The 27,936-nt window shown below is 31.4% G+C and overlaps 1 protein-coding gene across 3 annotated transcripts; it reads right to left on the bottom strand.

Moving 5' to 3' along the window:
* Positions 1–12: 12 nt before the first annotated feature.
* Lgr1 (Leucine-rich repeat-containing G protein-coupled receptor 1) lies at positions 13–27,929 on the bottom strand. 3 transcript variants are annotated; one of them, XR_016201000.1, is made up of 16 exons: positions 26,996–27,928; positions 10,806–10,880; positions 10,610–10,684; positions 10,459–10,536; positions 10,215–10,289; positions 9,927–9,992; positions 9,774–9,842; positions 9,615–9,689; positions 9,255–9,479; positions 6,157–6,349; positions 4,676–5,314; positions 4,267–4,588; positions 2,877–3,214; positions 1,935–2,295; positions 1,116–1,434; positions 13–516 (listed from the first exon to the last, which is right to left on the bottom strand). XR_016201000.1 is itself a non-coding variant. In XM_015935208.3 (16 exons), the coding sequence occupies exons 1-16, from the start codon at positions 27,793–27,795 to the stop codon at positions 79–81; spliced, it is 4,152 nt and encodes a 1,383-aa protein (XP_015790694.2). In that variant the 5' UTR covers positions 27,796–27,929; the 3' UTR covers positions 13–78. The 3 variants fall into 3 exon arrangements, 2 of the variants coding, with proteins under 2 accessions (XP_015790694.2, XP_015790702.2); XM_015935208.3 differs by having other exon boundaries at positions 1,116–1,438; positions 26,996–27,929; XM_015935216.3 differs by having other exon boundaries at positions 1,116–1,438; positions 6,247–6,349.
* Between the last annotated feature and the right edge of the window lie 7 nt (positions 27,930–27,936).

The raw sequence follows: 27,936 nt of genomic DNA, 5'->3' as shown, positions 1-27,936 counted from the left end.
AGAAAGATGAGATTAAAAAGAGAAACAAAATTTTTATTTTGTAACTTGAGATGATTTTCATGTTGGATTAATAGATTGTCAAATTTCAGTGTCATCAGCTGCGCTATTCGAATGACTGCTCAACACAAAGCTACCATTTTCAATGGGAATCCGTTTACAATGTTTACAACAATAACATCTCTTTTCACGCTTGATAATTTCAATGGCTGTTCCATTGCTTGAAGAATTGTTGTTTCCAGCAGAACTTTTTTCACCCGATGAACTGTCTCGCTGGATCCATGAGGTGCAATTTTTATGGCTCTTGTGGATGCTTGTACAAGAATTTGATGTTGTCCAAACGCTTGGGACAACATTTTTACCCGCAGTTGTCGGTGCAAGAGTCGAATCACCCAACATTTTTCTCAGTACTTCATCACGTTCGGAGCTTGGAAGGCGTCGCAATTCCTTGCCATTTTTAATGATCAATGGACTTTTCTTTAATGAGATTGATGAATTGCTCTCGTCATCTGAATAAATCTGCAACAATAAAACGTATTGAATCAAAAGTTTGGCACAACATTTCGAACCGTAGCTTTGACTAACAGCAAAGACATCGCTATTTCTTGGAAACTTTTAAGACTTTGCCTTAAGTTCAAAATATCTTCAACTTCGGTATAACTACAGTAAACTCAATGCAAACTCAAGAGTAATGTTTCAGTTTTAAGCTTTTCGTGATAAGAAAATAAATTCTGGAAAATTGGTTCATTTCATGCATGGCACACTAACTATAGATGGAGTTACCAACAATAATAAATATTGGACAATCGAACAGGACGAAAAAGTGAATTTTTCATAAACTTTTCGCCCATTTTCTACTGAATTGGGTTATTCATGTTAGATATTTGAATGAGTCTTTTGCCTAATATAATTTGATTGTTCATTGCAACTTTACATCGAGAACTTAGTTTTATAAGTTCATTTTTGTATTGAGTTTATCGATAAGTTTGAATAATTTTCTCATCATGATCTTCATTTTGTCATTTGTTATTTTCAACAAATTATTTTTTGAGTTTTGAAAGCGAATATGGAAAAGGTCGAAAACTTTGGTTAGAGGGAGACCAATTTCGGCAACTTACTATTGTTGTTTGGCTTATTGGACGGTGATTGGGAAACTTTTTACTCTCCTTGTTGGACTTGTGGTGATGGTAATGGTGATGGTAGTGGTGATGATGATGTGAACAACTTTGCTGTTTGTCATCACAAATGACGTGACCCATCTTCAAAACTTCATGCACCGAATCACCACTTACACTGCTATCTGGATAAAGTTCAATTGCCGAATAGATGACGGATCGAGACGAGTTTTCCTCCGAAGAAGTATTTGAATGGAGACAATGGCGACATCGTTTACACTTGTGTCTATCAGTTCGACAATCATAGGCTACTTGGCAAAATCTTCCTTGATATTGTGAACAATTTGCAAGAGAAAAAAGTTAGACTAAATTAGAATTAAATTTGTAATTAAACGAAATTGACTTCAATCAAAACAAAATTCAGTTTCACATTCACAACACAAAAGAAATCCAAAGTTCCAAGCATGAAGTAATCGAAAAAAAGGAAAAAAATTACTACCAACATGAACATGCAAGGTAATTAAAGATGGATATTGAATGCTGATGAAAATGTAACAAACATTGCACTTAATTTGGCTCGGATTTGTATCAACATAATGTAAGGTCAAACAAAGTCAGTCAACTAGAAGTGAATGCTCATTGAATAGCTAATCCAACTAAAAGGATAACCATAACTATAAGTAAACAGAATCACAAGAAATGAAATTATTGCTGTTGCTGCAAAAAAAGGACAAAGATGAAATCAAAAGAACGTAAAGATTGGCTTTGAGAAGCAACAAAAGGATTTACACAAGACGAGGTTTTATTGTTAACGTGCTTTACCTTTTTTACACGATCCTTTACGACGATGTTTACAGTTATTTGAGGTTCCCTTGTACCTGGCAGCACTTCCTCTACACAGACCATACCTTGAGATGAGAATGAAAAAGTCTCTTCGATATTGTTTGGTCAAAATTGCATAAAGAAAAGGATTGGCACACGAGTTGAGAGGATAAAAAAAAACTAGTAAAATTTTCGAGTTGGTAAGGTTGATCAAGGGATAACCAGCGACAGCAGTTAGACCAAAGAACGCAATCGGTGCCCAACAGGCAAAATCGGTTAATGCCAAAAGAGCCATTCTTTTGGCTATTGTTTGATCGTTTGCCGTTATCCTTCCATGTTGACTTGCAACTGCATGATACATCTGTAGATGAAATGAAAAATAATCATAACTCGAATGGAAATTTGTAGAGAAACGAAAATATCAACTGATCAAATCTCGACTGCAAATGAATTATTTATTACAAAATTTCATTGGAAACTTTTCAAATGAAAATAATTCCATATCAAGAGACTTAAAATTTTGAAATGTCGACTAGTGATGTCACATTTTCAATCAATTTTTCAATGAAAATGCAACTCTCAACTCGAGAGGCTAATAATAAAATGAAAGTTTCTCATCAAGTGAAGATTATTTACAATTTTCTCAGTTTATATTGCTTTCCATTGCTTTTCGTAATAATTGAAGTAAATGAAAGTGAATGACAATCTGAATTATTCATTAGCTGGAAGCAATCAAAGTCTTTACTTGAGTTTTGGGTAAACAAAAAGGAAACGGAAAAAATTGCAAACTTTGATCATTTCATGGTTCGATTCAATATTTAGTTGTTGCAATTAATATGCAATCATTTGTAATTAATTTTCTTTCCATGGCCCTAAGTAAATTAGAAAACTGAATTTTCTCTGTTGCTTCAAAGGGAAATGAGAAAATATTTTTCCACTTACTTTGCCATAACAAGCAGTTATTAAAAGAAAGGCCAAAGCGTTGAATGAGAGAAGTGTAATCAAGTAAATGATATCGACTGTGTCTTTGTTTTCCATTGGAAGACAGATGCTTGTCTTTGAATATCCCGAGATGCCAAACAAGGGAAGGGACGCCATCAACAGCGAGTAAATCCAACCACCGATCATTGTCTTAACTGCGAGGTTCAACTTGAGGCGACGGTGCAAGTGAATTGCGTGCGTTATCGCATACCAACGTTCCAATGTTATCACAGTCAGAGTAATGATTGAGAGTTCACTGGCAAACACGGTTATAAAGCCAGTTATCATGCAACCCAATCCTAGACAATGAAAGGTCTGGGTTAAGCTTTGGTTTCACTCTTTAATCAAAAAGTCAATCATTCAGAGTTGAACTGAAATGTCGTTCGCTTTACAGTCTTTATTCATTAAAAGGCAGCTTTTCTCTTCAACCATTCCAACCATCTTTATTTACACCGAAAATTTCATGTTCAAAGGCTGTCATGCATAATCAAGCATGGGAAAAGGGTTCAACTGTATTTACCTTGCCAACTATGTTTACTTAGATTAAAGTGCGAGGTGAGCTTGCTTGTCAATCAGTCCAGGATTATGTAAAGAATGTTCAATTTTTAATAAATTTCAATCCTTCGTTTGGAGAAAAGTTCAATTTCATAATCATCAACTATTCAGAATTTATAACAAGCATTCTTTTAGTAAAGTTTGCTGTTGATGAATTAATCAAAATGATGAATGGAGTGTTTCGTTTCTTGGATTACAACTTTATGGATAAATCCATAAAGTGAGTTAAATAACTATTAATAACTTGTTTTTATGAGAATATTTTGCATCGATTTTAGAAACAAAGTTGACATAACTTAATAGTTTTGATAATTGAAGCCAAAGTTTGAACATTTTTTCATTTTTGTGAAAAAACTGAAAATTTTCATTGAAAGTGTTTTCAAAAAACAATATTTCAAGTGATTTTGAGTTTTCAAATCAATCCAAGTTTCAACAGTAATGCAATTAACATGGCCAGTCTCATACTTTGCAGGAAATTGTTTAATGACTTGACTACTTTGTTGAATCTTTTGAAACTCTTTGTTCTCAAAGTTTTCCACCAACAGCCATCTTACCAGCGATAATTTTGACAATGTATTAATAAATCTATTTTGGCAAGTTTCTCTCAAAAGAGTAAAAGTTTTAGAAAAAGTTTTTAGAAAGTTGCTTTGAAGAATTTTTAAAATATTTTTATACAATTTCAAGTTCTCCATCTAATTTGCAAGTTTCAGTATTCCTAATGTAACATTATGTCTCAATGTCTTACACTCTTCATGATTTAACAAACGACAAAAAATTGAGTAAATATGAATCTTACCGTGTTGCCAGTCAATGGCATAGTTGAAGTAAACTCCAACCGTGTGAATATCAATGATTGCTATTATAAGCAGATAGATGCCCATACAAAAATCAGCAAACGCCAAGTTGCACATAAGAAACTTGGAAACATTCATTTTAAACCTTCCCGACATGAGGACAACCATAACAGCCAAGTTGCCTAAAACGGCAGCAATCGATATGATCCAATCGGCAATGCGAAGCATTAAATTTCCCATAACATCTTCACAAGGATTGAATGCATCAGGTTCAGGTGAACATTTTATATCACGAAATATTTGAGCGTACTCACCACAAAAGGCCTTTACAAAGATATACAAATTGACGATCAAACTCTCGACAAACTAAACTTTTCCATTTGAAAAAAAACAATTTTTCTCTCAACTCACATGAATTGGTTTCTCCGGTAAAACAGAAGCCGCTGTTGGATGAAACTGTCCAATGAAATCACCTTCGCTGTGCTTGTGCTGTTCATTGGGCAGCTCAAAGATGGATGGTTGAACTTGGCCAAAACCCGGTGATTGTGGGTTAAGAGCGCCAGCCAAAATGTCGATGGATGAAGAGTTCACCTTTTGATCGATTGCATCTGATGGACTGACAATCAGTTTACCAAAAATACTTTGATCCATTAAAGGGCTTAAGGTTGTTGTAATATATTCACCATTAGGTAAACTGTTAGAGTTGATGATGGATGAACTATTGAACCGTACGCTATCGTCTAAATGATTTTTCATTTCTCTCCTCATCTTATCTCTTGCACCATTATCATCATCAATTTTATCCTTTTCATTATTTTCATTATTATTATCCTCATTCTCATCCTGTTCATCCTCACTAATAATATTATCACTGAAAAGCAAAGAGGAAGACTCGATACTCTTTTGGGAATTTATTGATCCAATAAAATTGTTATCACTTAGCAGTGAATTTAATCGTCGAGTATAATGTTTTATTCCATCACCAATAAACTTCCAGTAAGAACCAATCAGATCACCATTGGATTTAAGTTCATAATTGTTGATCAAATTCTTGGATGGAGACAAAAGGAGAAAAGGAAGAAAATACAAACCAAATTACAATGTCATGGGGGAAATGAGCGGAAACGACCTTAAAAGGTTCGAATACATTTAACAGGTAAACATAAGATTCTTTCACCATTGAATGCCATTGACATTTCAATGAATAAATTTATACTTAATATTCACGCTCACTGAGTTTGGTGGAAAATTCAAATCATTTATTTTCATCAAATATTGCTTCTCTAAATTCTGAAGCTTCGAATTTCACCGTTCCATTTCAAAGGTTTCTTCTGATTTGATTTAGTCTCATTACTTGGCAATAATGATCAACTGACAACTCGTGTTTCTACTTATTTTGAATACCAAAGCATGAAATATGAATAAGTGAATCATCGATTGATCAATCTTGCAAATCTCAAGTTTTCGTCATTAATAATGCAATTGAACAATTTCAATAGAAAATTTTTCTTGGAATATTTCATCGCTTGAATAGTTTTTTTTGTTTCGCTAGAAGTTCATATTCTTCAAGTGTTTTAAGTTTGAATAATTTGTAAATAGCTTTAGGTGAATAGCCTCAAGACTTACTTCAATTGACTCTTTGAAATTTCTTGCAAGCGAACAAAATTTTCGGTATATTTCATGGAAACCTGTTGAAGTATTTGTTTTTTAAAAACTTTCAACAGTCATTTCAATTGCAAAGGAATTAAAAATCAAAGTATTTTTCACTTCGAAACCTATTGATGCATCATTGCGGTAAACACTTGATAACTTTGGTTCATGTAAAGATTTAAGTCAATGCTTTTCACTAGTCTTTGCATTCAACTTGAAGTCTGAAATAATCGACATTTTACCTGTTTTTCATGATAATTATCATTGAAGACATTCTCTTGGTTTCTTTCATCAAATGAATCATCTGTAAATGGTGAAGTAGATCGGCTTACCAATGAATGTAAACTCGTTAATAAAGTTGTTGAAGTTGTTGCTACAGTTGTTGATGATGGTGTTGATAAAACTGTGGAACCAGACGTCCCTTGGCGGCAATTCCTGTTTTCACAGAATAGAAAAGTACATTTTTAGTTAGACTGTCGACGAGCATTTAATTGTCACATAAGATGGAAAAGATGAAAGGGAGAAATGAGAAAAACTTTTTCTTCTTCCTTTACACATTTGAAGCGAAAAGCAAAGTCTATAAATGAATCCCTTGCGGCCTTTTCAATATTAAACGATAAATTGAGCGAAATGTAAGTTTAATATTATTGCGCCAAAGTAAACACCAAAGTTGAACAAAAAGACACAAAAAGATAACAGAAACAACAAGTAATAACTAATATAAATAATACAAATATAAATAAACTTGTTAAAGTTCAATTATTTAAACAGCGAAAAAATGAAATAAAAAGTTTTTTCCAGTTTCGTTTTGTTCACTCTTGAAATTAGATCAACACTGTAATGGATTTTGACTGGCAAAACAAGCCAAAAATAGTATAAATGTACTTGTCTAAAAAAATAGGTTTACTCTGAATTTTTTTCTTTCCTTTCTTTCCATCGATTTTCTGAATGTCACCAATGTTTGAATTCGTAACAATCATGGCATCTTTTCTCATCTCAAATTGAATAAAATTTCACCGTACTTGATCTGATCATTATCAAATTTCATCTGTTTACTTTTCGCTTGTTGACAGAAAAGTTCACCTTTTCCTCTGTTCACAGGGTAAAAAAAAGAATAGAAAAGCAAAAAAATCTTTCTTCTTCAAAGAGGCAAGATAAACTCACAATGAGTTTTTTTACAAGAAAAAAAAGTGTTTCTCATAACCAGATGAAACAAGCCTCGGGTTGGAATGTATACATGAAAAGAAAAAGAAAGGTTGAATCGAAAGAAGAAGAAAAAATTTATAAACAGATAACTGAATTTTCACATGGTTGATATAGCATGATAGATATAAATAAGCGAAACTAAAGGCTAAATAACAAGAAAAACTGCTAACAGATTTTGATCTAATTTACTTTTTTTTCTTCACTCCTTTTCTATGCTTTCTGATTATTCCAACTCTTCTCGTCTTTCCTTATCTATACAATATATAAAGTCAAACTATGAAATTTTTGCGGGAAGATTGTGGCCAAACTAAACGGGTTCTAAAGAAAATTTTCACATAGGATGAAAGCCATGATTAAACTACAATCGCAAAAAATAGTTCGAACTTTCTCGGAATTCAGGTTACTGAGAAATTAGCGTTCAAACAGGGTAGGGGAAAAAATGCAGAATCCGTATCTTTTACTATTGACTTTGGGGGAAAAACTTCTTGGTTATTCAGGTTGATGCTTTATTGTTGGTTTAGAAGGATAAGTAAAACCGTCTTTCGAGTAAAGAGTTAAGTGAAAAATATGGTACCTTAACTGTACAGAAAGATTTCATTCTGTTCAGCTGTATAACCAGATTTTATTTTATTTTTTAGTTTTTCTCATTGACGATGGTTTTTCATCAAGAATTTGAGTCTTTAAATATGGATTGAATTTATTGTATTTCAGTGAAAAAATTACGATCAGTCATGATCGGGGGTTCCACTTGTTTATTTAATATTTACTTTTGTCTTACTCCCAGCTTAATACAATAACGTATTGTACTTTAACATTTTCACTGATATTACACAGGGTCTCATGAAAAACCGAAAATCTCCGAATCTTTTTATTCCAACAACATTCGTTTTACTTTTGTCATCAACTTTGTGAATCCTCCTTTGTGTTACTAATTGTCACAAACTCGGTGCAATCTTTAGTTTTGTTGCTTGAGCGATTCTTGTCGCGTTTGAACCGTTAGCATCGAAAAAACTGACCTTTGTTCAGAAATTTCTTAGAATAAAAAATTTGCAAGTTTTCGAAAAAAACTCAAAATGCTGAAAAATGTGTGAAGTGAACATTTTGAAAGTTTTTTTTGTTTCTATCTCTGTATGTTTCTGAATAGAAAAAAAATTTGACGATGAAATCGAATTTTTTGCTCAACGATTTTAACTTTTGTAGTTTTTTCCATAACACCCTGTAATTCTGAGTTTCTATCTGTATGGCTTTTTGTCTGTTTCTTGTTGATTGAAAAGGTGAAGTAAACACTAGAAAAAATCATGATTATCATACAAGATTAGAAAATTATCATTTCCTGACTGGGAGTGAATAACTAAATTGGAAGGAGTAAAGAGAAACGAGAAAAGAAATTTTTCTTGCAACCATTTGTATCAACTTGCTATTGACTTTTATCAAATTGACTGTTATCATGTTTAACAAGTGAATAGGTTTGAATGGTCATTGAGATGTTGGGCAAAATAAATTGTTTCATTAGTAACTCAATCAATTGTTATCGATGTTGTTTTTTTCTGCAAATTTTTCGATAAAAGGAATATTCTATTTCAGATGAAAGGATAAAATTTTCTTCTCATATGCATATTATTGACTTTGTAATTGGATTCACCAGAAATTTATTCAGCGATACAAGAAATGGTGAGTTTAGGGATTAATAAAGAATCACAATGGAATCTGATTGAGGTTCCATAAAGTGTTTAAAGGTTAATCTGGTTCAAGTAGACTTGTTGATTTGAGGACAAAAGTAAAGCTTGCAATCAATGAATAATAAAGTTGACTCAATGAGATTCAGTGGCAAGATTAACAGCAAATGAAACTTTGAAAGGTTTCCTGACAAGTTGAAATAATCATCTCTGAGTCTGCATTCAACTGTGACTTGTTCACCTCAACATTGTTAATAAAGAGATTCTGATTCGGGGAAAACAGGAAAAAACTTTCTTCGACAGTTGAGGTCGTTGAGGTCAATTGTAAAGTTGCTCTCAATTTTTCCTTCGTTATTCACAATGAAATAATGGAACAGGAAAATGATAATGGCAAGTCTGATTTTTTCATGTTCAAGTTTCTCTCATTGTTCATGATAATGATTATGAAAAGTCTTTACCTTCTCTCTTCAAAAACTCGAGATGCAAACTCTTTTGGATCGTGAGTTGCAGGAAATTTAAATGCACAACAATGGTATGGATAAGTGAGTTGAGCTTCCTTTAAATTTTTAAAATTAAAAACGGATGGAAATACTTTGAGCGTAAAAGTATCAACAATCTTGATCACTTCAACTTCCTCCAATCCTTTCGTTGGTAATCGAGTTATACTCGTCTCTGATAAATCTCTTGTTTTTCATTTTCGTTTCCAGAAAAGAGTAAAAAGAAAGGAAATGAATAATCGTTATTATCGTTTTTGGTACATTTGTTGTAAGTTGATTGAGTAAATGAGAGAATCGAGATTAAATGTGATAAATGCTTACAATTTGGCCAAATTTCTTAATCCAACAAAAGCTTCATCGTCAATTGTTACTAATCGTCGATTTCCTTTGAGACTTCTAATGTAATTGATATCATAACGGGAGAATTAAGTTGAGGAATTAATTTCGATGAAAGAGTTTGATATTTGCTTAGTTACTTACAACTTGGCAATGTGTGAACCGAGAAATGCATAACTGTAAACCTTTTCAATGCTATTGTAATCTAAAATCCTGAGCAAGAAACGTAAAGAGTAAATGATGAAAAATGGTTAAAATTGGTTTCCATGAAATGATTAATCATTTAAAAATACTTACATGTTACTTGCTCGAACACGAATGGAAGCACTTGATATATTTTTTAATCTATTGCTGTCAAAATCTCTATTGGGTTGAATAAAGTTTATTGTAATTAGACAATTGATGATGTTTGTGATGAGAAAGTCCATTGGTAAAGTTAATGTTGGGTTGGATTGGGAGCAACTCGGATTAATTTATTTATTTGACACATTGGATTAGTTTTATCGGATTTTAGTGTAAATTATAAACTTCCAGACTAGTTGAACATTTGACTATTGGCTGGGATTAACAGATAATGATACTTACAAAAGTGAAATTATTCCTTTAGTTTCGAAGTATTTCATTGACGGTAAAACTTCCAGTCCAGATTGAATGATTTTTCTGTGAAGGGAAAATAATTTGCTTTAGTCAATCGAAATTTCGAAACTTCAAAACGCGTTTTTTCGTCTTTAGCAAATATAAGCGGTTCTCTAATCCAATTTACTTTGTATAAAACTTATCAACTAATGGTTATAAATTTATAAAAAGCATTAACTTGAGAAATACTCACAGAACTTGAAATTTTGGGAAGCTTCCAAAGAAGACTCCGTCATGAATGAACTTCAACAAAGGTGCTTGTTTTATGTACCTATTTACAATGAATTATGTATAAATAAACTTTTAAGTTCGTAAAATTATCTTGGATTTAAATTCTAACTCACACTGTTCTAAGAAAAGGAAGATTGTTGAAAGCACCTGGTTCGATCCAACGCAACTTTTTTACTGACTCCAAATACCTGTGAAAATAATGCGAATAAGTATAAAGATATTCAGCGTTGTGTTCAAAGAGATTGTTTTAAATGCATGCAAGAAAAGAATGTTTTTGTTTTGCAAATTTTCGATTGTTGATTCACTTACAAATCTTTCAATGAGGCTGAATAAGAGTGAAAGGCATTTTGAACAAGAGTTTGGATTCCCGTTGAGATCATCGATCTGGAAAAAAAGATGAATCAAGAAAACATTTGTTCTTTAGAGTTACAAGATGATCGTTTCGTATAAACTATAAGTCAGTTTTATGTATCGAAAGGCAACAAAGTTGACGAGCATTGGTTACTATCAATTTCAATGTAATAATGTAGATATAAAATCCAAGTAAACTTGCAGCGTTCGAATGACAAAATAACAGAGATTTTCTCGAAATTTGACCGAATATTTCTTTGTCAAAAAAACCTAAGTAAACAAAAATCTCACCATTTAAGATATTAATAGAAAGTAGGTAAATAGAAACTGTTGTTCTTCATTCTTGCAGAAGATGACAGAAAAAGAGCAAAAATTTACTATAACTTATGTTTTCCACGCGTCTTTTCTCAATATTTCTCAGTTCTCATGGCTTCTATTTGTTCTTCCTGAAATTTGTCAAAAACTCATTAATGTCTATTGACTTTACACGCCAGACGCAAGTAACCAATTCCAGTAATAATATTTGAACAATAACATTTGATACTAAACAATGCGAAACTTTTCGCTCAGTCAATGTATCTCATAAGTCGAAATAAAAGAGGCAAGAAACAAAAGTATTTATAAATAAGGCAATCAATGCATGAAGTCTATTAAGATTTGCCAAACAATATAAAGTTAATTCAATCGAAATCAGATTTATCGTTTTCACATTAAAATTCTTTGTGAAGTTGAAAAAACTTTACAGTAAGACTACAGTTTAGGGTTAATTTCGTTGTAATTTGCTTTACTCAATTTTCTGGTGCCTTGAGCATAAAAATATCACTCACTTCTTGATCGATTCAACATTTTTCAGTTTATTTGCTTTTCTCTCTTCTGATCACAATGGGAAAAAAGAGAATGGAAAAATAATGTTAATCTGAATTCCTTGAGTTTCCCATGAAACGAAACTGATATTATCGCATTTTCTGAGTGTTTGCCTTTGTTCTTTTGCTGTTCATTATTTCTCGTCAAGTCATTTTATCAATTTGATAAAATCAAATGAATATATTAATAATATAAATGATAAAGAGCAATAAAGTTGGGATATAATCTGAGACAAAAAGTTACATTCATTTGCTCCCAAATCTAATAGCTGTGCAGTTTTTATGAGTAAAACTAATTTATTAATAGATTTCGATGTAATCCTGTGTTGTTTCACCATGTTAATGATGAAAATAATGCGACCATTGACACATGAACTTTTCTTTGTACTATTCAATTATGCATTCAAACTCTTATTGCGTACAAAAGAAGCTTGAAAGAGCAAAAAAGTTCAAACAATTTAACGTTTCATTTCTTTAGTTATCACCAAGACTGTTCAATCAGGAATGTTCAGTTGATGCGTATGAAAATTTACAGCCAAATGCATAAATTTACACGAATAGCAATATCGATTTTTTGAAATCACGCGAATGAATTAATGTCTCGTGTAGTTTCATTATAGACTAGAGTCGATTTTCTCGACACTAGAAGTTTTATTCCAACGTACTATACGCCTTCATAAGCTCAAAAAGCAAATACACTGAATTGATGAATTATTGTATTCACAATATGTTCAGTTGAGCCTTCATCAGATTGGTCCATGTTTCAAGTTATAAAAAGCAACAAAAAGTAAATGAAAAGTCAAACTTTGCAAGAAACTTGAGACATAAAATTGTTTCAAAAAAAGAAAATTCGAACTTAAATACAACTTTTGAATTTTTTCATAGCTTCTAGTCAATCAATACACATGCATGAATAAACACAAGTTCATTAATAGTAAGATGCAGAAAAGAAAACTTTTCTCACTAATCAAAATAATTGATTTACAAATGAAAACATTGAACTCAATAAATGAGATATGTAAGAAGAGAAAACTAAAAAGTAGTAAAATGAAACTTCATCTTGCAAGGGATGTTATCCAGGTGATATGGAATGTTTCGACTTTTTTAGCTAAAAATACTCTGATAGGTTGGATATGAACCTTTTTCAAGTCCTACGGTATAATCGAAAAATTGTAGCTTGCGACTTTATAATTTGTCGCAGTTTTTGGATAAGTCAATCTATTAAAATTTATGCGCATATATCTATGATAAACTTTTTGTTCTTTTTTCATTTCATCTTCCTGCATGTTTCATTTATTGAGTTCAATGTTTTACTTCATTAGTTAATCAAGTAATTTTGAGTAGTGAGAAAAGTTTTCATTAGTTCATCTTACTTTTGATAAAATTGTGTGCATTCAGGCATGTTCGGCTCGAAGATGTTAGTTACCCTGCTTTCCATATACTACAACTACATAATGAAAGTTTAAGAAGTGAAAAGTTATTTTTTATCATTATTCATCATGAACAGCCAATTAGTTTGATTAATTTCCCTATCAACCTTAAACATTAAGTGCTTGTCTTTATGATGAATTTCATCAAGGAAGGTAAGAAAAAATTGAACTGAGAGATTGAATTCTCGCGAAGACTTTTGTCCTTATTTTCAAGCAAAGTCAATTGTTAGTCTAATCTGAGTAAACTATCAACAACTTTCCCTATGCATCATTTTGCTAAAAAGTAATTGTCAAAATAAAATGTTGTCATCAATAATAAATTGTATGGGATATGGTCAGTTTTATGCAAAGAATTTAATGGAGTTAAAGACAGAGATCGAAGTGTGTCCTGTTTTCTTCTAAATACTGCTTTTCAGAGCAAAGACTTTTCACTTTTTAATGTAATTAAAAATGTAATCAATTAGATTTTAGGGAATCATTTTTTGTCTGTAAAACTTATCGGACCATTATCACAGTAAATATCTGAAGAGAAAAATTCGTGTAAGAATGACAGTGAAACTTAGCATGCAATGCAATCAGTCTAGTCCACACTCGGTGTAAACATCGCTACACAATTGCTAATTTACTTATTTTACAATTTTTTCTCAAATTTCTTTAATTATTCATGATTGTAACTTACAAGGGAAGTACCTCCGGTGTCTCAATAATTTTGGATCGGGACTATGTTCATTCGATAGAGCATAAAAAACTAGGATAAGGGTTTGTCGGCTTTAGATAGGAAACTTTCGGGTCACGAGAAAATTGAGGTCAAAACCCGTTTTCTTGCAAAAAATACAAAGTTTACCTAAAATTTTTTTTAACTTCAATTCATTTTACGGGGTTTGCAGACCTGAAAAAATCAGTGGAAATATTTTGAACGCTATATAGTGTCTGCTTCTACGAATTTATTTGATTTTTCTGATTTTTATTGGAATAATCATCAATTTACTCTTATTTTGAACTTACTCATTATTAGCAGACATTATATAGCGTTTTAAATATTTCCAATGATTTTTTTAGGTCTACAAACCCCGAAAAATGAATTAAAGTTAGAAAAAATTTTGGGTAAACTTTGTATTTTTTGCAAGAAAACGGGTTTTGACCTCAATTTTCTCGTGAACCGAAAGTTTCCTATCTAAAGCCGACAAACCCTTATCCTAGTTTTTTATGCTCTATCGAATGAACATAGTCCCGATCCAAAATTATTGAGACACCGGAGGTACTTCCCTTGTTAGATTAAAAATGTTTATTTTTATAAATAACTGTTATTCTAATAGTTTTCATCTGATCAGGTTAGTTTCACTTGTTTTGCCTGACTATGTGCAAAAAAACTCGTAGGCTGTAATTGACCTTTAACTGTGTTTATTTAAAAACTGTCACTAAATGGATGATAAAACTTGCCTCGACAAACATAATGAAATCATCAATTTAGAATTCTTCAATATTTAACAAAAATCTAAAAACAGATCAAAAGGTCAGAATCAGATAGAAGTATTGATAAACTTATAGTTACAACGAATAATTCATGTAGTAGATACTTTTTGCGTTGTTTTTATTTTTCTCAAATTTCGTTCAATTAATGAATCAATTTTCGATATTGATAATCTTTAAGGAAAATAATTAGCGATATGGACTTCAGTTTTGGTATGAGCGCCAATTAATTTAATTTCCCAAAGAACATTACCAAATCCTCCTCATGAATTTCTCTGTGATTATAACTTTCATACATACCGGTTTTTCTGTCTTAAATTAATCATAATTATAGCTTTGTAAATATCACTATATTATTTGCAAAATCATTCTATAATTCTACTCAAATTGGTGATAATCAGATATTTCCTTTTTGTTTTTTCAATAATGTTTTCTGTATGATTGTTCATCCTTCAATTTTTATATTGAGCATGTTGCTTTTAATATTGAGCATTATGATAGTTCTTGTATTTAAACCACCATGCATGATGGTCGTCATCTGAAAAGGGCTTAATTTTTCGTAAAACTAATATACATTTGATTCGAATTCTATTGTAACTGTGACCTAAAACAAAATCTAGAATTGAATCCTCTTGTCTTTTCAAGAATGTTAGTTTGATTGAAAGAATCATATATTAATATCATAGTTTCTCAAGTCAAAAAAAGTTGAAAACCAAAATCGCGTTGAATCTTGAGAAAAAAGCTTTTTTATTCGATGTGTAATCGAACTTGAATCTCGAATTTGAATGCAAAATGTCACTTTGTTAATACTGTCTTTTATTAACCCGACTACAGCAAAAGATCAATCAAAAGGCGGTAATTGGGTGTCAAAGATGTGTTCAATCAACCACAATTTGAAAAGTGGAAAAATAATTCGTAGATAAGAAAAAGCAAAACAGTGTTATCACTGAAAAACTCAAAATGAGCGAATCAATCATTTTACATGCAAAAAGACAGACTGTGAAAATAGTAAATCAAGTGAATGATCAATGAGGTGATGAAACAAATACATGATTAACTGATAACAGATATAAAATCGAACATAAATACAATTGTTAGGCCTTTTCGTCTTCATCAAATCAATAATGGACAATGAACAACCAGATGAATCAGAACTTACACCTGACAGAGTCTCGAGTTGAAAATTTGAATACAGAACTGACATTCAATATTGACTCTTCGATTCTGTTATTCCACAGTTTCAAAAGTTGTAAAAATTGATAGTTTGTGAAAAAAGATGTTTTATTACTTGTAACTTTGTCAAAAATAAATTATAGTTACTTTGTAAATTTTTGAATTTTGATTCTTTTTTTTTGCGAAATTAAACTTGTCTTATGCCAATAGCTTAAACTTACTCAAGTTGACTATTAGCTATTGGAGCAAACTTTACATACTAACCAACTCATCAGTCTTTTGGGATTCAAGACTGATGAAACGGAATTTTTGTGAAGAGAAAGAAAGTTATCTAACAAGTTAGAAGTACATGTTAGATGTATAATTTATTCATCATGAGATTGAACATTATGAGAGTATGATAATATGAGAAAATTGGAATTCAATTAGAGCATCAATTAAGATTTGAAGGAGAAGGGAAAGAAGAAAAAGTAATAAAAATTTTGGTTGTGTTAACAAAAATGTCGAGTAAATCATGATTATGTTACTTATACTAAAGTGATATTCAACAATAATGATGATGAAGTTGTTAATGAAATGATCAGATCAAAAAGATATAATACACTGAAGAGGAGAGCAAAAAGTTGAAATAAATTCATATTCAAAGACTAAATGTTTTGCCTTTTTTTGTTGAAAAAGTTTACTCCAACTGTTAATGACAATGTTACAAAGACAATTTATCATGAGCCAGTTGAAAAGTTTATCAGTTTAATGTAAAAATGAATCAATAAATGAAATGCAAAGTCAAATTAAAGTACAAGCTTGAGGGTGAATAAAATTTTGACGCTTTTCCTTCTGATTAATGGCAACTTATATTGACTCGAAAAAGATTTAGTTGAGAGGAAAAGTGACAATTTTCTCGATTAAACTAATTTGAACGTTTTCAACTGTTTCCAAATGAATGATGAAACGGAAAGGTTGAAATATGACATTGAAACAATTTGCATTTGATTTAAAATTTTGTGAAGTGAAACTGAATTTATTGAAAAATTGTGTCAAAAATGGTCTAAATGAACCTGTCAAACTATTTTGTGTCAAAAATATTTTTGCGAAAATATTTCTTGTTCCATTTGACAACGAAATATTGCAATAGTTTGCAACCAAATTAACCAACATTCAGCATTCTTGCTCAGATAACATGTTTAAAGTGTCACTCATGAGTTATACAACATTATTAATGCTTACATTTCAATTGCATATTTACATTTCATGTCGTTCCTTCTTCATGATCAAATCTTGTCAAAATATTTATCAACTCTTGTAAACAATATAATGAACAATTTGGAGGATGAAATGTAAGCCCACTTCTGTAGGTCAAAGTGTTAGTAACATTTCATCTCATTTACAATTAATAAATTTTTAATCATGAAAATTGAATTTATGGTGAAAAAAAGTGAAATATTCATGAAGCAACATTTGTCTTTTTGAGTTGAGTTTTAACAAAATGAACATTGAATACTCATGATAATGAATAAAAGGAATCAGCTAATGATTGAAATTTTGTTCATATTCTTCATTGAAAAAAATTAGAAACTAAAAAAGCGCAATTTTTCATTTCTTTTTGTAATTCTTAGCAAAGGAAACAATTTATTTCGATTCACATTTCCTTTTGCTCTTTTCTTGTGGAACCAAATAATTTTATCTTTTGTAATGCATTTTTAACTGTTTTTTATTGGCGCTTTAGAAGAAACTTTAGTAATAAATTTTTCTCAGATGAGTTCAAAAGGACGAATTTTTCGATTGTTCTGAGATTGATGTGAAAACTAAATGCGATTGCAGATGATTGCTGAAATTTCTGAGTCCCATCCATAATGATAAGGTAATTACTAGTAAGAACTTCAGTCTCGATGTAAAGTCCATAAGCAGTACATTTATATATTTTGATTTATTACTAAATATAATTTCAATATTCTTTTTGGATGCTTTATCATACTTATCAAGTCACTCAGAGGACAGTTTAGTATGGCAGTAAAAATGGTAAAATTTTTAATCACTCTAAATTGGATCATGGGAAAGACCCGAAATTTTCGAATTGAATAAGAATAAAACAACCGATATAAAGGGCGAAACTTGGGCTATTAGGCTCCATAAATCAAATGCAGTTAGTCAAAGACTTTCGCGGACAAAGAGACCGAATCGATCGAAAAAACGACCACTCTTCCTCAAAGGACATTTATACCACTAGGATATCACCAACAACATTAATTCCAGTATTTTCAATCTTTCTTCGATTGGCTCTACCGCAAAACAAGCATTTTTGGCCAGGTCAAACAAGTTGTGCAGATTCAGACTCTTTACAACTACTGGTGCAAAAAATTTGACTAACTTTGTTCCAACCCAGAACTTTGTCCTAGACCCAGCACAAGTTTGGTCCCAGAAAATACGTTTTGGCCGAGAACCAGACATTTTATAAGTATAAATAGTCCAATATCTTGGTCAAAATGTTCATTACAATTTAAAAACAGAAAGTTGTCGTCAAACAAGAGCTATTAGGGGGTCTCACGCAAATCGAACCAAATTTGTTATTTTACTGAATTCGATCTGATTATTGTATTGAGATGAATTTCGGTAATCAGTATCTCAAGTAATTCAAATATTTTTTGCAATTAACAAAAATTAAATATCTCAATTAGTTTAAGAGATATTTAAATGCAATTAAAAAAGACAAAAAATCAAAAATCAAAAACGAGCTGTATTTTGAAAAATGGTCAAAGGGGGGACCCTATGCATGAACTGTATTTTTTATTAAAATCAATGTTATTCAATGGGACATGTAAATTTTTGTGATTTTTTAATTGCATTAAAATATCTCTTAAACTAATTGAGATATTTAATTTTTGTTAATTGCAAAAAACATTTGAACTACTTGAAATACTGATTACCGAAATTCATCTCAATACGATAATCAGATCAAATTCAGTAAAATAACAAATTTGGTTCGATTTGCGTGAGACCCCCTAATAGAATCATCAAGAGCTACAAGTCAGTTTACAAATTCTGAAGCAAATTCTGGATTTCGACTCTTGATAAAATATTTATTTGGCATTAGCAACAAATAAGTCAGATTCTGAAGCAAAAGTTTTGTACATCCTTGGTACATCTCCTCTTCTGCCATAGAAAATTTGATAAGAATCAGATTTTTCGTTGACTAGTTTCAATTGTACAGTTTCAGTAGCTACAATGCAACAGTTAAACTCAATATTTCATTTCATAAGCTTATCATTGTACAACAAACTCATGTAATTCGATGTATTTAATTTACAACGCACAACTGTTGCAAATCTTAGCTTAAATCTTTCTCGCTCTTAATCTCTTTTTATCATGATTGAAATGGTTCTCATTTACTATGAAATGTTCTTTATTTTCTCTGAAATTTTACTCCAGTTCAAAAGCGATTGACTGCAGCAAATTGGTCTAGTATCTAGACACAGAATTTATGTCACCAATCAATTATGATCAGTACAGAAACGAAAAATTTGATAGTTGAGGGTCTTATTTAACAAAGCGTTTCAATGATGAAAACATCTCGAACTGTGGAAATTTCCCTGAAAATAAAAAAAACTTCATAGTAAATAAAAGCCATTTACTCAAGGTAAAAGAGAGATTTAGAACGAGTTAATCTCATGATTCCCATTTCATTGTTTTCAAGAATATTTTTTGCTTTCGTTTCTCCATGGAAGAACTACACCTTAATGACTTCAATCCGAAATATTGCTTATTTACAGAGCATTTGAGAATTTTTCCAAGCACTATAAATTCCCTGAATGCACACACATAAGCTGTTGTCCTTCGCCGTTGCAAGAAACTTTTTCTGGTGTTGAAAGAGATTCAAAGATTGTACATTTTCAATTGATTGATTAATGTGGCGAACGCATTGAAACAGAGATTGGTTTGAACATAATTTGAAACATCATTAACGCTCATTTGCTCGTCTTACTGTACAAAACTGATACAAATGAAAAGCAATAAATCTTGATCAAAATAGGTTGACAAAAGAAGCAAAGAAATGAACAATCGTACAAAAGCGCTACAATACACTTGAGACATTGTTGAGTGGAGAGAAAAAGTAAATTAATTTGAAAGAAAAAAGTCAGACAAAAGTCGATTGGACCAACAAAAGGTAAGCCAAGTCAAGGTAAAGCTGATGTAAAACGAAATGTAAAAATTTACTCGACCAGATTACGAGAGTTTTTGAAAAATTCTCAACCGTTATCAAAATTATTGACCAAATCTTCGAGCCAAAGTGACTTTACCAAAGCCAAAGGAATGGTAAAATTGGCAAGACTTGGAGCCTTTTTCACTTTACATCTTAAACTTGTTTTCATTTGCGCTCATTTCATCAAATGGCAAACACAAAACAGCACAAGGGATTTCCTGCTCTTAAAGGCTTATAAAGTTAAAGGGAAAAAGCATCAAACAAAACAATGTCATTTCGTTGCCACAAACCATTGATAATGATTATTTTATCCTTTCTCTGCTTCTTCTTCTTGTTCATCTTTTCTTCCCTTTTCCATCTTTTCCATCCTTACCGTTCCCATTGCTCATCATCATAATCAATGTTATCATCTTGACTCTTCAAGTGATTTTCCTTTCATTCCCTTTCAAACTCCAAGCTTCAATGACAGATGAAAAAAATAAGGAAAAGAAAAATTTCCTGATTACTTGGAACCTTAGATTACATGTAAGAACTGGTTATGATTCTCCAAATTCCCATGCATTCAAAAGCGTCGAGACTTTGACCTGAGCAAAAGAAAAGCAAAAAGACATTTCCAAATGTTTACTATTTACTTTCAGTTTGTTGAAATATTTATGCCATCTCAAGCATTTCACAATTTAATCATTGAACCATTCAGTTTATTGCATTTATTAATAGAAGGTAAAAAGTGTGAAGAATCCAAAGTTTCTTGCATTTTAGGATAAACTTTGGATTCTTCACACTTTGGGAGTGAATAACTGGGAGTGAATATTTGCTTTTTGGTCAACAAAAAGTTTTCAAACTTTATTTACAATTGTCTTTGCTTTTCCAAACTCGAAACTGTCTCAATGAAAATTTACATTTACTTTGCTAGACAAACAGTTGAGAGTGCAAAATGGAGACGGTAAATAGAGTACATTTTTGGCGAAAATTTTGTTTGAAAGACAATTAACAATGTAATGGAAAAATTGATTCACAGGTTGAAAGTGATTTGAAAATTTCCAAACTTCAGTCAAGCGAAAAAGGTTAACAAGTTGATTCTGTAAAAGAGGATAAAATGACTAGAAAAGGCAGGAAAAGACTGTGATGAGATAACTCGAGTCTAAGGGATTGATCTTGTATCCAAGCAATGGAAAGACTGGATTTTCGTCTTTTCCTTACTTTCATTATAAAGGTGAATTGTAATTCAGTGAATTACCATGAATAAGGTTAACCAGCCTGGGAAATTCACTCTTTTCTCTTCTTACCTTATCTCTTATTTTTTCGTGTTTTACAACTAAATCTTTTTTCTCTGTTTCTTCATCTTCATCCTCTAAATCATTGTTTCTTCTTGTCCTTTTCAGACGTATTCAGAGTTAACCTTTACATGATGAACCTTGAACATTTCCATCGTTTTTTACGATTTCCAAAAATTGAACTTTGAAAGATGAAATACAATTGAAAGTCATTTGAAAGGCACAATTTTAACTCTTTCCAGTTGAATTGTTTTTAATGAAATCTGTTAAGATTAATGATTGAAGAGATTGATGAATAAATGTAAAACAGATTGAATAATTGGAATTGGAAAAGATTCCGAGAAAAAGAAATTCTTATTCAAGTTGTTTTCTCATTCCAATGAAGTCTTACAGATGGACTCATTTTCTTTGGACAAACAAGAAAATGATTCAATTGTTGCTATTGAATTAATTCCATCATGTTGTCATCATATTCAAATGAATGGGAATGAAACAAGAATAATGATTGTTGAGAAAGAATTGAATGCTTTTGTTGTTCACAGGCAAAGCAAAAACACTTTACTGTTAACCTTTTTTCTTATCCAAAGTTCAAGTTGAAACACAGAAAATAATCTCATCGTTATTTTCACTATAGAAAGGAATAAAAATTATTCCAATTTTCCCCCAAACTCGCAAATTCATCATTCAGGATAAAGTTCATTTTCTAGTGACACTAGATTGCTTCAATATTCAACAGTTGATTTGGTGAAGCACTTGAAAAAAAGGTAACTATCATTCAAGTGTAAATTAATGTTGAACAAGAAGAAGATGAACAAAGCTTTTAATGAAGCAATTTAAACAAAATTTAGATTCTCCAATTTTGTATCAACGTTGAGTTACTAATTGAATTACTCGACAAGTGAATCGAGTTGATTAAATGTTATCATTTTTAATGACTTCTCAAATCACATTGAGTGGGAAAACCGCCAAACTTGAACAATTTCATTTGCATTATTGGATTATTTAAATTGTCTTCAACCTCTTTTTTGTCCTCGTTTTTACATATTTATTTAATAAACCATGATATTGTTCAGTTTAACCAGAAAAAAATGTGAATTATCGAAATGAACTCTTCAAAGAATAATTTCCTTGTAAATGTCATGGAATTTACATTTTGTTTAGTCGACAGACGAGACTCAACTTGAAGCGAATAAAAAGAATCGTCTTTTTGGCTGAAAATGTCATTCCAGAAGAGAATCTTGATTAAGATTTTCATTGAGTGATTTGAATAATTTGCTATCAAATAAGCGTGAATGTGATTTAATTGTAAATTAAATTAATGGTTAAATGATGTCTGGGAATCTAATTGTCGCAATTTAATTTCAATAATTAGTCCATAACATTAGTGTAACATGATTACTCCAAGTTTGTCTTTTATTCACAGTTTGTAATTAACAGTTGTTCCCTTAACATTTTCCCTCGCATTTTCACTTCTCCTCTTCCTTTTCCTTTCTAACCAGTAAACAGTATTTGATATGAAACTGTGAATTTTGTAAATTATAATACTTATGTGTTTTTATCGAAAACTCAACCATCGACCTACAAACATAACAGGTAAAATGAGGTAAGCTTAAGTGTCTCTTTGGTGACTCTTCGGAAACTGATATTCACAGGCTTGTAACACAATTCACTATTGAGATGAGTAAACAGTATTTAAATCAAAGTAAGCCTTATTGTAATTCATTTGTGTAAAAAGCTTTATTGTATGATAATTAATTTAATGAGCAATCCTCTCAAACAGCCTTAACTAGATTATGTGAATAAAGTAGTACAGTATAGAAAATTAAGTTTTGTCTCATTTTTAGTATTAATACGCACTGAGAAATACAGTCAGTCATAAAATATTGTGGGAGACATCTAAATAAAATTGGTAAACAAAGTAAGTACATATAACGCTTGAGCCAGATTTGTCTGAGAACGATGTCACTCGCTAGGCAGTGACATGAAGGTGACCTAAGTCTCGCAAACAAAAATGTGCTGTTAATTTAACAGAATAATTCGACAATGCAGCTAATTCTGACGAGTTGAAGCAGTGGGACGACTGCGACTTTCATCTGTGGGCCTAGTGGTTTGGGTTTAAATTTGGGCGTTTTCATTTTATTCATATTTAAAAATTAATATCATTCGATGTCTTATTATATTTTAAGATTGACTATTTTCAGCTAATATTGTATTCAATGCGTAAAGATATTAAAAAGGAGGTTAACTCAACGTTGCTCTATTTAATTGTAATTAATCTTAAGGTCTACCACATCATTTTGTGATACAGTGTAATGAGGTTATTTTGAAATGGCTTATTTACACTAACAGTTTGCAGTAATTAGCCGGGCCTCGTATTTTCAAGATTTGATCTTCTTTGATAGACCAAATTATTTCAAATTGATAATTAGTTTTTTAAACTTATTTCTTGAATTTTAGGAGTTAGTTAGTGACTCTAACTGGTAAATATCAATTGAAAGTGACGTCAAAGCTACCATTTAAAAATTTATAAAGAGAATTTTTGATTGAGACTCTTGCCCTGCGTAATTTCACCTGATTACACGTGTTTTTATATTAATAGATTATTTTAACTGAATTCACCTTGAATTTTTCGATTTTAATGATCATGTCTAGCCATTCAACATGACTGAATCTGTTAATTGAAGAGTTAAATAAACGAGTCCACGCTGTGCTAATAATGTATCAGTACTTCTGCACCTGCATTCATTGGTTTGCAATTTTTATTCGTTTTTCAACGAAACTGCGATTTCGATAGAAGGCAGAAAAATTTTTCCCCTCCATTGATATACTTATTCATTTGAATATTGATTTTCTTCATTTTTTGTCAAACTTGAAGATTAAAAAGTATATTCTGTAAAACTTCATTCGTAGGTGAAACTCATCACTTGCCTCCCTCATTTCTATTATAATTCTGATATCGTTAACTTTATCCAGATTGATTGTCAGATATTCATTTCTCTTGGATTGATTTCAATTCAGTTTCAACTTTCATTCTGTGATTGCTTTTAAATTTAAAATTTAAAAAGGAGTAGAAAGGGTTATGTGTCACGATTTTGTCAAATTGAGAATAAACTTAATTTCATGAAAGGTAACATCAAAAACCATGCAAAGTCTCATCAAAAGTTCCGTAGCTCGCCCAATTCGGCCAAAAATTGTGCTTCAAACGAGTAGGCTGAAAATATTCAGAAGTCGCATAAAATTAATTATATTTGCATTTACTTGGGTGTTTGACGCGTAGCACTGCGCTCTAAAATAAGAATGTTGATCCTAAAGGCCCAACTTTGTGACAATAGAAGCACAGAGTGCCTATGAATGATAATCTGGTGGCATATTGGTTCCGTTATAAGGGAATCTTCAAGAAATTTAACCCTGAATCAGCAATTAAATTTTCATCCTGAATTCTTGATTGTCACATTACGGTTTTTAATAATGCAGCATCGGTCAAGTTTCCTTTTTCGCCTTTGAAATTCATATATAAGACAGAGTAAAAAATGGAAGTTTCGTTCATATTGCCGGTTCTTAAGGTGTGATTTAAAGCATTACAACTGAACAAAATTCTTTTTTTGGCCGAATATTTATGCGTATTTCAATGAAAACAAAAATATTTTCGATGCGAACTCGATAAAACTAAAGGTGCTTGGCGCAGAGGAAAAGTGCATCGACTTTGATCCAGAAGCCCCTGGATCGAGTCTCTCGCTGGTCTTCACGGTTCCTCTTCTCTTTGTAATCGTAAATAAGTTCGACAAGTTTTATAAGCTCAATGTTGCGATATGCGTTAATACGGTAATTAATCTAATGGTTATCATATGCGATCCAAGAGTTCTGAATAAAACTTTTGATAAGAACTTTTTGATGTCACTTTTCATGAAATTAAGTTATGTAATTTGACTAACATCGATTCTTCATGACACCTACTCCTTTTTTTGAAAAACTGTTGCTTTCCAATGAATTCTTGGGCATCCCTTTTTCTCTCATTCTGATTATGAATTTATAAAATGTTTGGAAAAACTTTGAATAAAAAGTGAAAAAATAAACTTTTAATGATATTGAATGTAAATGTTTTTGGAAATTGCATTTTACTGTTCCAGTTTCAAGGAAATTCTGGTTTAAATTCAGTGATTCAACATTGAATCCTGATATTCTGATATTGAACTTATCGCATTTCGTAACTTTTGAGAGAAGAAAAACAAATGCTGAAGTGACTATAATTTGGAAAGGACAAAAATTGCATTGATTTGGATGAGGAGGAGGATAATCATGGTGATGATGCTGGCAATTTTAATAATTGCAGATAAAAGTAAATACAAAATTGATGAACCAAGAAAAGTTATCTTTTTGACTTTTTCCTCTGATTCTAATAGGAATAAGTTATTATTGGATTATTGGAGTAAATGTTAAGATGCTCTTCTTGTACCAACAATCAACCAAATTGTTCACTCTCTTGGAATCATCATTTCTCTTTACAACCTTGATCAAGTTTTTCATGCAACTTCATTGTTTACTTCACCATCATTACAAGTTTTGATTCCGAAGAGAAAAGTTCATTTCAAATCGAAAATTGATAAAGATTATTCCATTTGCATTATCAATAGAGATTGAACTCATGTCAATGAAAGTTGATTGAGATTGAATTTCAGTTGAACCAAAATTGAATGAATATGCAAATCTTTTCTTCCATTCAACCACTGAGTTCATTTGATCAAGATTAACCTTTGAATCGATTTCGAAATTTTTGCTTATCAAATGCCCAGAATAACCTTATTTAACCTCGAGACAAAAAACGAATTTCTGTCAACCAAGGATCCAATAGCATTCTAATGGTCATCTTGAATCCATCAATTTATGAATTGAAATGCAGGTAAAATAATCTTTAGATGTAATCTCGAGTAAAGTTTTCATTTGGTTCCAATGTTATTTCATTTCATCATGTTTCACATGAGGTAAATAACTTGGACTGGCATCCCAAGACTACAAACCAATTTGAATGAAACAAATTACATGAGATGGAGAAAAGTTATGGTAAACCTTCATGGGGTTCCTGAGTCTCAAGGTGTTTACATCAACTGCACTCTTTTCATCAAACTTTCAGATTCAATTAGATTAATAGTTCGAAACAGATTGATTGAGATTCAATAATTTGTTGTAATAAGAAAAAGTAAAAGAGCGCAAAATTGGTAAACTAATTAAAGCTCAGGGCAACATTCACTTTAATTATCAATTACGACCATTTGACTGTATCAGGGTTTCGAGAACATAAATTGCTTATTCCCTTTGATACGTTCATTTGAATAGAAATTTCCAAATCAAGATTTATTTATTAGCCACTTAATTGCCATATTTTACATCATTAACATTGAAAGGATGAATGAAGTTCAAGTTGCATCATGACTATCTCATAGTTGAGAAGAAACATTGATATCAGGTCGAAATAATCTTCAGTGAATAAACTATGAAACTAATGTTCTGTTTTTCAATGCTTGTCTAAAGGGACTTAATAATGTAATTTTTTGTCGAGTTTATCATTTTTGACTATTGAGGAATAGTTCAGCAAGTTATCAGGCTTTTGGTTATGAGAAAAGAAATTGGTAAATATCAGATTCTAATTCGAGATAATTTTCGAAATTATTTGGCCGATATTTTTGGAGTTGTCCTTGTCGATAGTAAAACTGAAAAGTTGAAAAGTTTATAAGAGAAGGAAACTTACAATTTCGCGACTCCTTTCGTCAGGTGATTAGGTATGTCCACTATTGTTTCACCGAAACATTTACATGATATTTCAACATGATCCCAACTGTGAGTTGTTTCATTTTTACAGGCACAAAAGTGTTTATCAAATGCAGTTGCTTCTTCCTGAGTTTCACTTGACCCGCGAATCATGAACCCATCTTCTTCATTTATTTTATTCTGTTGGTCAACTTCATTCTCATTTTCATCAGAATTATTGTACACTAAATCAGTTGTCACCCAGTTATCAGAACTATTTTCAAAAGAAAAGGTTTGCTTGGTTGAAGATGTTGGCAAAGAGGTTGAAAAATGTGAATCAATGGATGGATTTGTTGGGCTAAAGGAATGGCTAAAGTCAACCGAGACATCACTTGATTGCCCATCGATGTTTGACTTATCACTGGGTACACTTGATGGAGTTTGATTGTCATGGAAGAAATGATCTTTTTCGTCCTTCTTTGCCTCTTCACTTGGGTCAACATTTTCAACCACAAGGGCAACTTCATCATTATCATCATTATTGTGATTACTGGCATCATCATCAGGGATTGCTCCGAACCAGCCTCGAGGTAAATGCCTTGAATCATGATTCGAGTTGATGGGTTTCTTGGTTGTCAAAGTAAACCCTGAACTTAATGTAAAACCATTCAACATCAACAATATCCACATTGAAACAATTTGACTTGAAATGGACCAAAAAATGAGTGAGAAGAGAAACAAATGTCTCCAATTAACTGGACTTGACATTATTAATGCTGTAGTCGATGAGGTAATGGCCATTGTCACTTGTTACAATTAAGGTGTTAAAGAAGCAAAAAACTAGAAGTAAACTTGTTAAGCAAGTAAAAGACAAAATTGGACAAAAGCATTATAAATCAAGTAGCAAATGAAAATGATGTAAAAGTTGACCAGAAAAAAATC

Source organism: Tetranychus urticae, chromosome 1 (genome assembly GCF_039701765.1).
Source record: "Tetranychus urticae isolate SD_2017Ah chromosome 1, NJAU_TeUrti_SD_1.0, whole genome shotgun sequence".
In the NCBI taxonomy this organism is placed as follows: domain Eukaryota; kingdom Metazoa; phylum Arthropoda; class Arachnida; order Trombidiformes; family Tetranychidae; genus Tetranychus; species Tetranychus urticae.
This window is presented reverse-complemented; position numbering and strand designations above follow the sequence as displayed.